Source organism: Oncorhynchus mykiss, chromosome 7 (assembly GCF_057628025.1).
Source record: "Oncorhynchus mykiss isolate SJ-2025 chromosome 7, ASM5762802v1, whole genome shotgun sequence".
Taxonomy (NCBI): Eukaryota; Metazoa; Chordata; class Actinopteri; order Salmoniformes; family Salmonidae; genus Oncorhynchus; species Oncorhynchus mykiss.
The window spans coordinates 85327473-85346034 of record NC_143028.1 but is presented as its reverse complement, the minus strand read 5'-3'; the positions used below and the strand labels follow the sequence as shown (position 1 = coordinate 85346034).

The window sequence follows — 18562 nt, the reverse complement described above, 5'->3', positions numbered from 1 at the left end:
TATGCCTCGGACTAGAGGTCCATTCTGAATATCTCTTCTCCACTGGCAACGCTTTGGAGCAGCCTCTGGGATAAGTTCAATTGTCCTGGGGGATACAAACAAAGGATCCAATTCTGGAAAGACGTGTTCCTGTTCGTAATTCTGGTGAGTTACCGCCGCTCTGATATCCAAAAGTTATTTCCGGCTGTGTGTAATAACCCAAAAAACTTTTGGGGCTAATAATGTAAGAAATAACACACACAAAAATGAATACTGCAAAGTTGCTTAAGAGCTAGAAGCAGAGCTGCCATGTTTGTCGGCGGCACCTTATACTGATGGTTTGATGGTTTGTACGGTTGTGGCTAAATCAAGTACAGCTATGGATAGAAGTGACTTTAACAATCAGCATGGATCTCAAACCATGCTACAATATTAAAGCAGATTGTCAGCCAGGTTTCTTCTAGCTCCCTCTCTTCCCACTTCCCACCAGTGGACTTTGTCTCATCAACAGAAGTTCTATAAACAGATGCTTCAGATTGTTACATCCTGTGAGAGATCTGGCTCCTTCTTTTATCAGTGGTGTAACTGAGTTGGAGCTGTCAAATCAGTGAGCGGCTGCTCATGTGCAGGTTCATTTTGCATGGCCTATTGTCCTGGGTGGGCGTGGAGTTTGCACATATTAGACCATTCCATTGGTTCTTAACATTTCCACCCATCCGGGGCACTAGGCCATGCAAAACAAATTGGCCCATTGTCACGAAGCTGCCCACACCCTTCCCAATCGCACTAGAAGTTCACGATGAGAAAGTATGTTTTATGGAAGACATGACACTCACATTTAAGATCATTAAAATAAATAATGAGGATTTCTGTCAGTCTAAACAAGGTTTAGATTACACCACATGTTCCAGTGTTTGAATTTGTAAACACAGCTGCATGGTATTTCTACTAATGTGACCCCATGCAGCCAATGGCAATGCTTGCGGTGGGTATAACACCGGGAGCCTCTTGTGAATTTGACAGCTTCCACCTCAGACACAATCAAAACAACAGCTATACGGGAGAAGGATAGCAAAAATCTGGTAGAATGACTGAGGTAGACTGCACGTTGGGACAATATAACAATCTGAATTTGAGCAAATAGTCGATTTCAGATGATGTTTGCTTTCAGGTGGGATAAAGAGCATGGTGTACAAGTTGAGAACAATGTTTGAGAAGAAGAATCCCAGGACCAGATCATCCAATAAGAGAGGAGATGCCTTGTCCACGGACTGCAAGAGGTTCTCTGAGCTCAACTGTGTTACAGGTACAGGACTTTCATCAGTATCCATAACGTGAACACAGGGTATACATACAGTGTAACATGATGTTAACATTACCTACCAGTTGAGCCATAGCCTACAGTGTAACATGATGTTAACATTACCTACCAGTTGAGCCATAGCCTACAGTGTAACATGATGTTAATATTACCTACCAGTTGAGCCATAGCCTACAGTGTAACATGATGTTAACATTATCTACCAGTTGAGCCATAGCCTACAGTGTAACATGATGTTAACATTATCTACCAGTTGAGTCATAGCCTACAGTGTAACATGATGTTAACATTACCTACCAGTTGAGCCATAGCCTACAGTGTAACATGATGTTAACATTACCTACCAGTTGAGCCATAGCCTACAGTGTAACATGATGTTAACATTACCTACCAGTTGAGCCATAGCCTACAGTGTAACATGATGTTAACATTACCTACCAGTTGAGCCATAGCCTACAGTGTAACATGATGTTAACATTACCTACCAGTTGAGCCATAGCCTACAGTGTAACATGATGTTAACATTACCTACCAGTTGAGCCATAGCCTACAGTGTAACATGATGTTAACATTATCTACCAGTTGAGCCATAGCCTACAGTGTAACATGATGTTAACATTACCCACCAGTTGAGCCCAAGGCATCCACCACAGAGGTCTCCTCCTCAGCTGCCCTCAACACAGGATCGCTGGTCTCAGACACAGAACAATGTGGAGCCAGGTCACGCACTCACACACACACACACACACACACACACACACACACCACACACACACCACACACACACACACACACACACACACACACACACACACACACACACACACACACACACACACACACACACACACACACACACCAATATTCCATGCCAAGCTTGACAAACTTTCCCATTATTCTGTGATGTTTTAGATCAGGGGAACAGGACCTGCAGTCAGTTGACTCAAAGAGTGCCAAACCTGATGGCCCAGTGGAACAGGAGAAAGAGAAGGATTCCGCTTCATCAAAACCAGCCCAGAAGAAATCAGCCCTGGACCAGTCTTCCAAAGCCGTAAAAGAAACCAGCAAGACAACCATTCGTACGTGACTGGTCTGGAGGCGCTGTTTGAACTTGTTTATTTCTATAGAAATCCTGTCAATATCAGCTGACACATACAGTATAAAGTAATGTGTTTCTCTCACCTCAGCTCCTATGAAGGCTGGTTCAGTGAAGGACAAGTTGGTGGTGCCTAGGAAGAAGGCTCTCGTCAAGTCGACCCTGGAGACTGCTTCTCACATTGAGCACATCAGGAGGAACGGAGTGGCATCACTAGAACTCAGCTACATATACCTCCTGGCAGGTGAGATAGGAGAGACTGGGATGGAATAGAATAGAATGCAAATAAATTGATCAAATGGAATGGGATGGAAATAGAAATGGGATAGAATGTAATGGAAAGAAAGGGGAAAATAAATGGGAAAGAATAGAATGGAAGGACAGGAAAATGGGAGGGAATGGAAGGACAGGGAAATGGGAGGGAATGGAAGGAAAGGGAATTGGAAGGGAATGGAAGGAAAGGGAAATTGGGATAGTATCAAAAGGAAGGACATGGAAATGGGATAGTATCAAAAGGAAGGACGTGGAAATGGGATAGTATCAAAAGGAAGGACATGGAAATGGGGGGGAAAGGGAAATAGGATGGTATCAAAAGGAAGGACGTGGAAATGGGATAGTATCAAAAGGAAGGAGATGGAAATGGGATAGTATCAAAAGGAAGGACATGGAAATGGGATAGTATCAAAAGGAAGGAGATGGAAATGGGATAGTATCAAAAGGAAGAACAGGGAATTGGGATAGTATCAAAAGGAAGGACAGGGAAATGGGATAGTATCAAAAGGAAGGACGTGGAAATGGGATAGTATCAAAAGGAAAGACAGGGAAATGGGATAGTATCAAAAGGAAGAACAGGGAATTGGGATAGTATCAAAAGGAAGGACAGGGAAATGGGATAGTATCAAAAGGAAGAACAGGGAATTGGGATAGTATCAAAAGGAAGAACAGGGAAATGGGATAGTATCAAAAGGAAGAACAGGGAATTAGGATAGTATCAAAAGGAAGAGCAGGGAAATGGGATAGTATCAAAAGGAAGGACATGGAAATGGGATAGTATCAAAAGGAAGGACGTGGAAATGGGATAGTATCAAAAGGAAGGACAGGAAAATGGGATAGTATCAAAAGGAAGAACAGGGAATTGGGATTGAATGGGGGGAAAGGGAAATTGGATAGTATCAAAAGGAAGGACAAGGAAATGGGATAGTATCAAAAGGAAGGACATGGAAATGGGATAGTATCAAAAGGAAGAACAGGGAATTGGGATCGAATGGGGGGAAAGGGAAATGGGGTAGTATCAAAAGGAAGGACGTGGAAATGGGATAGTATCAAAAGGAAGAACAGGGAATTGGGATCGAATGGGGGAAAGGGAAATGGGATAGTATCAAAAGGAAGGACGTGGAAATGGGATAGTATCAAAAGGAAGAACAGGGAATTGGGATCGAATGGGGGGAAAGGGAAATGGGATAGTATCAAAAGGAAGGATAGGGAAATGGGATAGTATCAAAAGGAAGGACATGGAAATGGGATATTATCAAAAGGAAGGACAGGGAAATGGGTTAGTATCAAAAGGAAGGACATGGAAATGGGATAGTATCAAAAGGAAGGACAGGGAAATGGGATAGTATCAAAAGGAAGGACGTGGAAATGGGATAGTATCAAAAGGAAGGACATGGAAATGGGGGGGAAAGGGAAATAGGATGGTATCAAAAGGAAGGACGTGGAAATGGGATAGTATCAAAAGGAAGGAGATGGAAATGGGATAGTATCAAAAGGAAGGACATGGAAATGGGATAGTATCAAAAGGAAGGAGATGGAAATGGGATAGTATCAAAAGGAAGAACTGGGAATTGGGATAGTATCAAAAGGAAGGACAGGGAAATGGGATAGTATCAAAAGGAAGGACGTGGAAATGGGATAGTATCAAAAGGAAGGACAGGGAAATGGGATAGTATCAAAAGGAAGAACATGGAATTGGGATAGTATCAAAAGGAAGGACAGGGAAATGGGATAGTATCAAAAGGAAGGACGTGGAAATGGGATAGTATCAAAAGGAAAGACAGGGAAATGGGATAGTATGAAAAGGAAGAACAGGGAATTGGGATAGTATCAAAAGGAAGGACAGGGAAATGGGATAGTATCAAAAGGAAGAACAGGGAATTGGGATAGTATCAAAAGGAAGAACAGGGAAATGGGATAGTATCAAAAGGAAGAACAGGGAATTAGGATAGTATCAAAAGGAAGAGCAGGGAAATGGGATAGTATCAAAAGGAAGGACATGGAAATGGGATAGTATCAAAAGGAAGGACGTGGAAATGGGATAGTATCAAAAGGAAGGACAGGAAAATGGGATAGTATCAAAAGGAAGAACAGGGAATTGGGATTGAATGGGGGGAAAGGGAAATTGGATAGTATCAAAAGGAAGGACAGGGAAATGGGATAGTATCAAAAGGAAGGACATGGAAATGGGATAGTATCAAAAGGAAGAACAGGGAATTGGGATCGAATGGGGGGAAAGGGAAATGGGGTAGTATCAAAAGGAAGGACGTGGAAATGGGATAGTATCAAAAGGAAGAACAGGGAATTGGGATCGAATGGGGGAAAGGGAAATGGGATAGTATCAAAAGGAAGGACGTGGAAATGGGATAGTATCAAAAGGAAGAACAGGGAATTGGGATCGAATGGGGGAAAGGGAAATGGGATAGTATCAAAAGGAAGGATAGGGAAATGGGATAGTATCAAAAGGAAGGACATGGAAATGGGATATTATCAAAAGGAAGGACAGGGAAATGGGTTAGTATCAAAAGGAAGGACATGGAAATGGGATAGTATCAAAAGGAAGGACAGGGAAATGGGATAGTATCAAAAGGAAGGACGTGGAAATGGGGGGGAAAGGGAAATGGGATCGTATCAAAAGGAAGGAAATGGGATAGTACCAAAAGGAAGGACATGGAATAGGGATAGTATCAAAAGGAAGGAAGTGGAAAAGGGATAGTATCAAAAGGAAAGACATGGAAATGGGATATTATCAAAAGGAAGGACGTGTAAAAGGGATAGAATCAAAAGGAAGGACATGGAAATGGGATAGTATCAAAAGGAAACACAGGGAAATGGGATAGTATCAAAAGGAAGGACATGGAAATGGGATAGTATCAAAAGGAAGGACATGGAAATGGGATATTATCAAAAGGAAGGACGTGTAAAAGGAATAGAATCAAAAGGAAGGACATGGAAATGGGATAGTATCAAAAGGAAACACAGGGAAATGGGATAGTATCAAAAGGAAGGACAGGGAAATGGGATAGTATCAAAAGGAAGGACATGGAAATGGGATAGTATCAAAAGGAAGCACAGGGAAATTGGTTAGTATCAAAAGGAAGGACATGGAAATGGGATAGTATCAAAAGGAAGGACGTGGAAATGGGTGGGAAAGGGAAATGGGATCGTATCAAAAGGAAGGAAATCGGATAGTATCAAAAGGAAGAACATGGAAATGGGATAGTATCAAAAGGAAACACAGGGAAATTGGATAGTATCAAAAGGAAGGACATGGAAATGGGATAGTATCAAAAGGAAGGACAGGGAAATGGGATAGTATCAAAAGAAAGGACATGGAGATGGGATAGTATCAAAAAGAAGGACAGGGAAATGGGTTAGTATCAAAAGGAAGGACATGGAAATGGGATAGTATCAAAAGGAAGGACATGGAAATGGGATAGTGTCAAAAGGAAGGACGTGGAAATGGGGGGTAAAGGGAAATGTTATCGTATCAAAAGGAAGGAAATGGGATAGTATCAAAAGGAAGGACATGGAAATGGGATAGTATCAAAAGGAAGTACGTGTAAAAGGGATAGTATCAAAAGGAAGGACGTGGAAATGGGTGGGAAAGGGAAATGGGATCGTATCAAAAGGAAGGAAATCGGATAGTATCAAAAGGAAGAACATGGAAATGGGATAGTATCAAAAGGAAACACAGGGAAATTGGATAGTATCAAATGGAAGGACATGGAAATGGGATAGTATCAAAAGGAAGGACATGGAAATGGGATAGTATCAAAAGGAAGGACAGGGAAATGGGATAGTATCAAAAGGAAGGACATGGAAATGGGATAGTATCAAAAGGAAGGACAGGGAAATGGGATATTATCAAAAGGAAGGACATGGAAATGGGTTAGTATCAAAAGGAAGGACAGGGAAATTGGATAGTATCAAAAGGAAGGAAATCGGATAGTATCAAAAGGAAGAACATGGAAATGGGATAGTATCAAAAGGAAACACAGGGAAATTGGATAGTATCAAAAGGAAGGACATGGAAATGGGATAGTATCAAAAGGAAGGACAGGGAAATGGGATAGTATCAAAAGAAAGGACATGGAGATGGGATAGTATCAAAAAGAAGGACAGGGAAATGGGTTAGTATCAAAAGGAAGGACATGGAAATGGGATAGTATCAAAAGGAAGGACATGGAAATGGGATAGTATCAAAAGGAAGGACGTGGAAATGGGGGGTAAAGGGAAATGTTATCGTATCAAAAGGAAGGAAATGGGATAGTATCAAAAGGAAACACAGGGAAATTGGATAGTATCAAAAGGAAGGACATGGAAATGGGATAGTATCAAAAGGAAGGACAGGGAAATGGGATAGTATCAAAAGAAAGGACATGGAGATGGGATAGTATCAAAAAGAAGGACGTGGAAATGGGGGGTAAAGGGAAATGTTATCGTATCAAAAGGAAGGAAATGGGATAGTATCAAAAGGAAGGACATGGAAATGGGATAGTATCAAAAGGAAGGACGTGTAAAAGGGATAGTATCAAAAGGAAGGACGTGGAAATGGGTGGGAAAGGGAAATGGGATCGTATCAAAAGGAAGGAAATCGGATAGTATCAAAAGGAAGAACATGGAAATGGGATAGTATCAAAAGGAAACACAGGGAAATTGGATAGTATCAAAAGGAAGGACATGGAAATGGGATAGTATCAAAAGGAAGGACATGGAAATGGGATAGTATCAAAAGGAAGGACAGGGAAATGGGATAGTATCAAAAGGAAGGACATGGAAATGGGATAGTATCAAAAGGAAGGACAGGGAAATGGGATATTATCAAAAGGAAGGACATGGAAATGGGTTAGTATCAAAAGGAAGGACAGGGAAATGGGATAGTATCAAAAGGAAGGACATGGAAATGGGATAGTATCAAAAGGAAGGACATGGAAATGCGATAGTATCAAAAGGAAGGACAGGGAAATTGGATAGTATCAAAAGGAAGGACATGGAAATGGGATAGTATCAAAAGGAAGGACATGGAAATGGGATAGTATCAAAAGGAAGGACAGGGAAATGGGATAGTATCAAAAGGAAGGACATGGAAATGGGATAGTATCAAAAGGAAGGACAGGGAAATGGGATATTATCAAAAGGAAGGACATGGAAATGGGTTAGTATCAAAAGGAAGGACAGGGAAATTGGATAGTATCAAAAGGAAGGACATGGAAATGGGATAGTATCAAAAGGAAGGACATGGAAATGCGATAGTATCAAAAGGAAGGACAGGGAAATGGGATAGTATCAAAAGGAAGGACATGGAAATGGGATAGTATCAAAAGGAAGGACATGGAAATGCGATAGTATCAAAAGGAAGGACAGGGAAATGGGATAGTATCAAAAGGAAGCACATGGAAATGGGATAGTATCAAAAGGAAGGACATGGACATGGGATAGTATCAAATGAAAGGACATTGAAATGGGATAGTATCAAAAGGAAGGACAGGGAAATGGGATAGTATCAAAAGGAAGGACATGGAAATGGGATAGTATCAAAAGGAAACAGGGAAATGGGATAGTATCAAAAGGAAGGACAGGGAAATGGGATAGTATCAAAAGGAAGGACATGGAAATGGGATAGTATCAAAAGGAAGCACAGGGAAATTGGTTAGTATCAAAAGGAAGGACATGGAAATGGGATAGTATCAAAAGGAAGGACATGGAAATGGGATAGTATCAAAAGGAAGGACATGGAGATGGGATAGTATCAAAAAGAAGGACAAGGAAATGGGTTAGTATCAAAAGGAAGGACATGGAAATGGGATAGTATCAAAAGGAAGGACATGGAAATGGGATAGTATCAAAAGGAAGGACGTGGAAATGGGGGTAAAGGGAAATGTGATCGTATCAAAAGGAAGGAAATGGGATAGTATCAAAAGGAAGGACATGGAAATGGGATAGTATCAAAAGGAAGGACGTGTAAAAGGGATAGAATCAAAAGGAAGGACATGGAAATGGGATAGTATCAAAAGGAAGGACAGGGAATGGGATAGTATCAAAAGGAAGGACAGGGAAATGGGATAGTATCAAAAGGAAGGACATGGAAATGGGATAGTATCAAAAGGAAGCACAGGGAAATTGGTTAGTATCAAAAGGAAGGACATGGAAATGGGATAGTATCAAAAGGAAGGACATGGAAATGGGATAGTATCAAAAGGAAGGACGTGGAAATGGGTGGGAAAGGGAAATGGGATCGTATCAAAAGGAAGGAAATCGGATAGTATCAAAAGGAAGGACATGGAAATGGGATAGTATCAAAAGGAAACACAGGGAAATTGGATAGTATCAAAAGGAAGGACATGGAAATGGGGGGGAAAGGGAAATGGGATAGTATCAAAAGGAAGAACATGGAAATGGGATAGTATCAAAAGGAAGGACATGGAAATGGGATAGTATCAAAAGGAAGGACATTGAAATTGGATAGTATCAAAAGGAAGGACGTGGAAATGGGATAGTATCAAAAGGAAGGACAGGGAAATGGGATCGAATGGGGGGGAAGGGAAATGGGATAGTATCAAAAGGAAGGACGTGGAAATGGGATAGTATCAAAAGGAAGGACGTGGAAATGGAGGGGGGAGGGAAATGGGATAGTATCAAAAGGAAGGACAGGCAAATGGGATAGTATCAAAAGGAAACACAGGGAAATGGGATAGTATCAAAAGGAAGGACATGGAAATGGGATAGTATCAAAAGGAAGGACATGGAAATGGGATAGTATCAAAAGGAAGGACATGGAAATGGGATAGTATCAAAAGGAAGGACAACGAAATGGGATAGTATCAAAAGGAAGGACAGGGAAATGGGATAGTATCAAAAGGAAGGACATGGAAATGGGATAGTATCAAAAGGAAGCACAGGGAAATTGGTTAGTATCAAAAGGAAGGACATGGAAATGGGATAGTATCAAAAGGAAGGACATGGAAATGGGATAGTATCAAAAGGAAGGACGTGGAAATGGGTGGGAAAGGGAAATGGGATCGTATCAAAAGGAAGGAAATCGGATAGTATCAAAAGGAAGGACATGGAAATGGGATAGTATCAAAAGGAAACACAGGGAAATTGGATAGTATCAAAAGGAAGGACATGGAAATGGGGGGGAAAGGGAAATGGGATAGTATCAAAAGGAAGAACATGGAAATGGGATAGTATCAAAAGGAAGGACATGGAAATGGGATAGTATCAAAAGGAAGGACATTGAAATTGGATAGTATCAAAAGGAAGGACGTGGAAATGGGATAGTATCAAAAGGAAGGACAGGGAAATGGGATCGAATGGGGGGGAAGGGAAATGGGATAGTATCAAAAGGAAGGACGTGGAAATGGGATAGTATCAAAAGGAAGGACGTGGAAATGGAGGGGGGAGGGAAATGGGATAGTATCAAAAGGAAGGACAGGCAAATGGGATAGTATCAAAAGGAAACACAGGGAAATGGGATAGTATCAAAAGGAAGGACATGGAAATGGGATAGTATCAAAAGGAAGGACATGGAAATGGGATAGTATCAAAAGGAAGGACATGGAAATGGGATAGTATCAAAAGGAAGGACAACGAAATGGGATAGTATCAAAAGGAAGGACAGGGAAATGGGATAGTATCAAAAGGAAGGACATGGAAATGGGATAGTATCTAAAGGAAGGACGTGTAAAAGGGATAGAATCAAAAGGAAGGACATGGAAATGGGATAGTATCAAAAGGAAGGACAGGGAATGGGATAGTATCAAAAGGAATGACAGGGAAATGGGATAGTATCAAAAGGAAGGACATGGAAATGGGATAGTATCAAAAGGAAGGACGTGGAAATGGGATAGTATCAAAAGGAAGGACAGGGAAATGGGATCGAATGGGGGGAAAGGGAAATGGGATAGTATCAAAAGGAAGGACGTGGAAATGGGATAGTATCAAAAGGAAGGACGTGGAAATGGAGGGGGGAGGGAAATGGGATAGTATCAAAAGGAAGGACAGGCAAATGGGATAGTATCAAAAGGAAACACAGGGAAATGGGATAGTATCAAAAGGAAGGACATGGAAATGGGATAGTATCAAAAGGAAGGACATGGAAATGGGATAGTATCAAAAGGAAGGACATGGAAATGGGATAGTATCAAAAGGAAGGACAACGAAATGGGATAGTATCAAAAGAAAGGACAGGGAAATGGGATAGTATCAAAAGGAAGGACATGGAAATGGGATAGTATCAAAAGGAATGACATGGAAATGGGATAGTATCAAAAGGAAGGACATGGAAATGGGATAGTATCAAAAGGAAGGACAGGGAAATGGGATAGTATCAAAAGGAAACACAGGGAAATGCGATAGTATCAAAAGGAAGGACATGGAAATGGGATAGTATCAAAAGGAAGGACATGGAAATGGGATAGTGTCAAAAGGAAGGACATGGAAATGGGATAGTATCAAAAGGAAGGACAACAAAATGGGATAGTATCAAAAGGAAGGACAGGGAAATGGGATAGTATCAAAAGGAAGGACATGGAAATGGGATAGTATCAAAAGGAAGGACATGGAAATGGGATAGTATCAAAAGGAAGGACATGGAAATGGGATAGTATCAAAAGGAAGGACGTGGAAATGGGATAGTATCAAAAGGAAGGACAGGGAATTGGGATCGAATGGGGTTAAAGGGAAATGGGATAGTTTCAAAAGGAAGGACATGGAAATGGGATAGTATCAAAAGGAAGAACAGGGAAATGGGATAGTATCAAAAGGAAGGACATGGAAATGGGATAGTATCAAAAGGAAGCACAGGGAAATTGGTTAGTATCAAAAGGAAGGACGTGGAAATGGGGGGGAAAGGGAAATGGGATCGTATCAAAAGGAAGGAAATGGGATAGTACCAAAAGGAAGGACATGGAATAGGGATAGTATCAAAAGGAAGGAAGTGGAAAAGGGATAGTATCAAAAGGAAGGACATGGAAATGGGATATTATCAAAAGGAAGGACGTGTAAAAGGGATAGAATCAAAAGGAAGGACATGGAAATGGGATAGTATCAAAAGGAAACACAGGGAAATGGGATAGTATCAAAAGGAAGGACATGGAAATGGGATAGTATCAAAAGGAAGGACATGGAAATGGGATATTATCAAAAGGAAGGACGTGTAAAAGGGATAGAATCAAAAGGAAGGACATGGAAATGGGATAGTATCTAAAGGAAACACAGGGAAATGGGATAGTATCAAAAGGAAGGACAGGGAAATGGGATAGTATCAAAAGGAAGGACATGGAAATGGGATAGTATCAAAAGGAAGCACAGGGAAATTGGTTAGTATCAAAAGGAAGGACATGGAAATGGGATAGTATCAAAAGGAAGGACATGGAAATGGGATAGTATCAAAAGGAAGGACGTGGAAATGGGTGGGAAAGGGAAATGGGATCGTATCAAAAGGAAGGAAATCGGATAGTATCAAAAGGAAGAACATGGAAATGGGTGGGAAAGGGAAATGGGATCGTATCAAAAGGAAACACAGGGAAATTGGATAGTATCAAAAGGAAGGACATGGAAATGGGATAGTATCAAAAGGAAGGACAGGGAAATGGGATAGTATCAAAAGAAAGGACATGGAGATGGGATAGTATCAAAAAGAAGGACAGGGAAATGGGTTAGTATCAAAAGGAAGGACATGGAAATGGGATAGTATCAAAAGGAAGGACATGGAAATGGGATAGTATCAAAAGGAAGGACGTGGAAATGGGGGGTAAAGGGAAATGTTATCGTATCAAAAGGAAGGAAATGGGATAGTATCAAAAGGAAGGACATGGAAATGGGATAGTATCAAAAGGAAGGACGTGTAAAAGGGATAGTATCAAAAGGAAGGACAGGGAAATGGGATAGTATCAAAAGGAAGGACATGGAAATGGGATAGTATCAAAAGGAAGGACATGGAAATGTGGGGGAAAGGGAAATGGGATAGTATCAAAAGGAAGAACATGGAAATGGGATAGTATCAAAAGGAAGGACAGGGAAATGGGATAGTATCAAAAGGAAGGACATGGAAATGGGATAGTATCAAAAGGAAGGACAGGGAAATGGGATAGTATCAAAAGGAAGGACATGGAAATGGGATAGTATCAAAAGGAAGGACATGGAAATGTGGGGGAAAGGGAAATGGGATAGTATCAAAAGGAAGAACATGGAAATGGGATAGTATCAAAAGGAAGGACAGGGAAATGGGATAGTATCAAAAGGAAGGACATGGAAATGGGATAGTATCAAAAGGAAGGACATGGAAATGCGATAGTATCAAAAGGAAGGACAGGGAAATGGGATAGTATCAAAAGGAAGCACATGGAAATGGGATAGTATCAAAAGGAAGGACATGGACATGGGATAGTATCAAATGGAAGGACATTGAAATGGGATAGTATCAAAAGGAAGGACAGGGAAATGGGATAGTATCAAAAGGAAGGACAGGGAAATGGGATAGAATGAAATGGAAGGACATGGAAATGGGATAGTATCAAAAGGAAGGACATGGAAATGGGATAGTATCAAAAGGAAACACAGGGAAATGGGATAGTATCAAAAGGAAGGACAGGGAAATGGGATAGTATCAAAAGGAAGGACATGGAAATGGGATAGTATCAAAAGGAAGCACAGGGAAATTGGTTAGTATCAAAAGGAAGGACATGGAAATGGGATAGTATCAAAAGGAAGGACATGGAAATGGGATAGTATCAAAAGGAAGGACATGGAGATGGGATAGTATCAAAAAGAAGGACAGGGAAATGGGTTAGTATCAAAAGGAAGGACATGGAAATGGGATAGTATCAAAAGGAAGGACATGGAAATGGGATAGTATCAAAAGGAAGGACGTGGAAATGGGGGTAAAGGGAAATGTGATCGTATCAAAAGGAAGGAAATGGGATAGTATCAAAAGGAAGGACATGGAAATGGGATAGTATCAAAAGGAAGGACGTGTAAAAGGGATAGAATCAAAAGGAAGGACATGGAAATGGGATAGTATCAAAAGGAAGGACAGGGAATGGGATAGTATCAAAAGGAAGGACAGGGAAATGGGATAGTATCAAAAGGAAGGACATGCAAATGGGATAGTATCAAAAGGAAGCACAGGGAAATTGGTTAGTATCAAAAGGAAGGACATGGAAATTGGATAGTATCAAAAGGAAGGACATGGAAATGGGATAGTATCAAAAGGAAGGACGTGGAAATGGGTGGGAAAGGGAAATGGGATCGTATCAAAAGGAAGGAAATCGGATAGTATCAAAAGGAAGAACATGGAAATGGGATAGTATCAAAAGGAAACACAGGGAAATTGGATAGTATCAAAAGGAAGGACATGGAAATGGGGGGGAAAGGGAAATGGGATAGTATCAAAAGGAAGAACATGGAAATGGGATAGTATCAAAAGGAAGGACATGGAACGTCCACGTCCTTCCTTTTGATACTATCCCATTTCCATGTCCTTCCTTTTGATACTATCCCATTTCCATGTCCTTCCGTTTGATACTAACCAATTTCCCTGTGCTTCCTTTTGATACTATCCCATTTCCATGTCCTTCCTTTTGATACTATCCCATTTCCCTGTTCTTCCTTTTGATACTATCCCATTTCCATGTCCTTCCTTTTGAAACTATCCCATTTCCCTTTAACCCCATTCGATCCCAATTCCCTGTCCTTCCTTTTGATACTATCCCATTTCCACGTCCTTCCTTTTGATACTATCCCATTTCCATGTCCTTCCTTTTGATACTATCCCATTTCCATGTCCTTCCTTTTGATACTATCCCATTTCCATGTCCTTCCTTTTGATACTATCCCATTTCCCTGTCCTTCCTTTTGATACTATCCCATTTTGTTGTCCTTCCTTTTGATACTATCCCATTTCCATGTCCTTCCTTTTGACACTATCCCATTTCCATGTCCTTCCTTTTGATACTAAGGAAATGGAGTGGAATGGAAGGACATGGAAATAGGATAGTATGGAAGGAAATGGGATAGATTGGAAGGAAATAGAAATGGGAAGGAAATGGAGTGGAATGGAAGGACATGGAAATGGGATAGTATGGAAGGAAATGGGATAGATTGGAAGGAAAGAGAAATGGGAAGGAAATGGAGTGGAATGGAAGGACATGGAAATGGGATAGTATGGAAGGAAAAGGGATAGATTGGAAGGAAAGAGAAATGGGAAGGAAATGGAGTGGAATGGAAGGACATGGACATGGGGTAGTATGGAAGGAAATGGGATAGATTGGAAGGAAAGATAAATGGGAAGGAAATGGAGTGGAATGGAAGGACATGGAAATGGGAGAGTATGAAAAGGAAGGAACAGGATATGTGATAGAATGGAATAAAAGGAAAGTGAAACAATGGGATTGAATGGAAGGAAAGGGAAATGTGATAGAATGGAGGGAAGGGGTAATCTAACAGAAAGGAACAATAGGGAAATCCTATTGAAAATAATGTAAGGAAAGGGAATTTGGATAGAATGGAAGAAAATGGAAATGGAAAGGAATGGAGGGAGTGTCAAATGGGATTGGGGGAAATGAAAAGAAAGGGAAATGGGATAGAATAACAGGGAAATGAGAGATTGGAATGGAAGGAAATGGTAATTGGGCACAATGTAAGGACAGTGAAATTGAATAGAATGAAAGGGAATGGGAATGAATGGAATGGAAGAAAAGGTCAATGGGAATGAATGAAATGGAAGAAAAGGTAAATGGAATGGAATAAAAGGTAAATGGGAATGAATGGAATGGAAGAAAAGGTAAATGGAATGGAATGGAATGGAATAAAAGGTAAATGGGAATGAATGGAATGGAAGAAAAGGTAAATGGAATGGAATGGAATGGAATAAAAGGTAAATGGGAATGAATGGAATGGAAGAAAAGGTAAATGGAATGGAATGGAATAAAAGGTAAATGGGATAGAATAACAGGGAAATTAGATAGATTGGAATGGAATGAAATGGTAATTGGGCACAATGTAAGGACAGTGAAATTGAATAGAATGAAAGGGAATGGGAATGAATGGAATGGAAGAAAAGGTAAATGGGAATGAATGGAATGGAAGAAAGGGGAAAGGGTATATAATGGAAGTAAATGGAAATGCGATAGAATGGGATCGAAGGAAAGGGAAATGGGATAGAATAGAATGGAAGGAAAGGGAAATGGGGTAGAATAGAATGAAAGTAAAGGGAAATGGGGTAGAATAGAATGGAAGGAAAGGGAAATGGGGTAGAATAGAATGGAAGGAAAGGGAAATGGGGTAGAATAGAATGAAAGTAAAGGGAAATGGGGTAGAATAGAATGGAAGGAAAGGGAAATGGGGTAGAATAAAATGGAAGGAAAGGGAAATGGGGTAGAATAGAATGGAAGGAAAGGGAAATGGGGTAGAAGGGAATGGAAGGAAAGGGAAATGGGGTAGAATAGAATGGAAGGAAAGGGAAATGGGGTAGAATAGAATGGAAGGAAAGGGAAATGGGGTAGAATAGATTGGAATGAAAGGGAAATGGGGTAGAATAGAATGGAAGGAAGATGAAATTGGATGTAAAGAATGGAAGGAAAGGGAAATGGGGTAGAATAGAATGGAAGGAAAGGGAAATGGGATAGAATAGAATGGAAGGAAAGGGAAATGGGGTAGAATAGAATGGAAGGAAGATGAAATGGGATGTAATAGAATGGAAGGAAAGGGAAATGGGGTTGAATAGAATGGAAGGAAAGGGAAATGGGATAGAATAGAATGGAAGGAAAGGGAAATGGGGTAGAATAGAATGGAAGGAAAGGGAAATGGGATGTAATAGAATGGAAGGAAAGGGAAATGGGATAGAATAGAATGGAAGGAAAGGGAAATGGGGTAGAATAGAATGGAAGGAAAGGGAAATGGGATAGAATAGAATGGAAGGAAAGGGAAATGGGGTAGAATAGAATGGAAGGAAAGGGAAATGGGATGTAATAGAATGGAAGGAAAGGGAAATGGAAGGAAATGGAAAATGGGGTAGAAAGGAAGACAAGTGAAATTGAAAGGAATATAATGGGTATAATGTATAGAAAGGGAAATCTGACAGAAACAAACCAAAGGGAATGGGATAGAATTGAAGGAAATGGAATGGAAGGAAATGGAAATCGTATAAAATGGAAAGGACAGGTAAATGAGATTGAATGGAAGGAAAGGAAAGGAAAATGGGATAGAATGGTAGGAAATGGAAATGGAGTAGAATGGCATGGAATGAAAGGGAAATGGAATATAATTAAATGGAAAGAAGGGAAATGGGATAGAATAGAATTAATGGGAAATGGTATAGAATGAAATGGAAGGAAAGGGAAATGGGATTGAATGGAATGGACAGAAAAAGGAAACGGTATAGGATGGAAGCAAAGGGAATGTACCGGTACAGAGTCAGTGTGGAGGCTATATACAGGGGGTGCCAGTACATGTCCATTTTATTTGTCGCATTTGATTCAGAAAAACACCAGTTCCAACTCGCCCAACATGACTACAAATTATCTAAAAAGTTACCTGTAAACTTGGTCCAAACATTTCAAACAACTTTACTAATCCAACTTTAGGTATTTTAAAACGTAAATAATCAATCAAATTTAAGACGAAATATTCTGTGTTCAATAGCGGATAAAATGAAAGTGGAGCGAGCCCCAGGTCGTGTGCCCCAAACAAAACAGTCCACTTGGCTCGACACCCAGAAACGAAAGGGCTACTTCTTCATTATTCAAAAGAAAAACATCAACCAATTTCTAAAGACTGTTGACATCTAGTGGAAGCCATAGGAACTGCAACCAGATGCCTCAGAAATGTCGATTCCCATAGAAAACAAATTGAAAACACAGTCACCTCAAAAAAAAAAAATCCTGGATGGTTTGTCCTCGGAGTTTCGCCTGCCAAATAAGTTCTGTTATACTCACAGACATAATTTGAACAGTTTTAGAAACTTTAGAGTATTTTCTATCCAAATATACCATTATATAAATATCCTAGCTTCTGGGCCTGAGTAGCAGGGAGTTTACTTTGGGCACGCTTTTCATCCGGATGTGAAAATAGTTCCCCCTAGCCTGAAGAGGTTTTAATGAAGCGGAAATGGAAGGAAATGGACGGAAAATAAAATGGGATAGAATAGAAGGACAGGTAAATGGGATAGAGAGGAATGGAATGGAAGGATAGGGGAATGGGATCAAATGGAAGGAAAGGGAAATGGGAGTGAATGAAATCAAAATAAATGGGATGGAATGGCATGAAATGAATGGGAAATGGGATAAATGGAAAGAAATGTGAACGCCATGAGAATGGCGTAACAGCATTTCCCACTGAAATGGGATAAAATGGTCGGAAAGGGAAATGGGATTGACTGGAAGAAACGGGACTGAGTTAGAACGCAAGGAAATGGAAACAGGATAGAATGGAAGGAAATGGAAATGGAATGGAAGGAAAGGGAAATGGGTTAGAATGGAAGGGAAATAGGATAGGTTGGAAGGGAAATAGGATAGGTTGGAAGGGAAATGGGTTAGAATGGAAGGGAAATAGGATAGGTTGGAAGGGAAATAGGATAGGTTGGAAGGGAAATAGGATAGGTTGGAAGGGAAATAGGATAGGTTGGAAGGGAAATGGGATAGGTTGGAAGTGAAATGGGATAGGTTGGAAGGGAAATGGGATAGATTGGAAGGGAAATGGGATAGGTTGGAAGGGAAATGGGATAGGTTGGAAGGGAAATGGGATAGTTTGGAAAGGAAATGGAATAGAATGGAAGGGAAATGGGATAGATTGGAAGGGAAATGGAATAGAATGGAAGGGAAATGGGATACATTGGAAGGGAAATGGAATAGAATGGAAGGGAAATGGAATAGAATGGAAGGGAAATGGGA

At 40.5% G+C, this 18562-nt stretch overlaps 1 protein-coding gene across 1 annotated transcript in view; it reads left to right on the top strand.

The window, feature by feature from the left end:
- The window catches only part of cfap92 (cilia and flagella associated protein 92 (putative)), a 111632-nt gene that overhangs the window by 42370 nt on the left and 50700 nt on the right, over window positions 1–18562 (top strand). The window contains exons 6-9 of the mRNA XM_036984381.2: window positions 1151–1285; window positions 1930–2020; window positions 2213–2379; window positions 2488–2640. Coding sequence (XP_036840276.2) covers window positions 1151–1285; window positions 1930–2020; window positions 2213–2379; window positions 2488–2640 — 546 coding nt within the window. The remainder of the gene's footprint in view (window positions 1–1150; window positions 1286–1929; window positions 2021–2212; window positions 2380–2487; window positions 2641–18562) is intronic.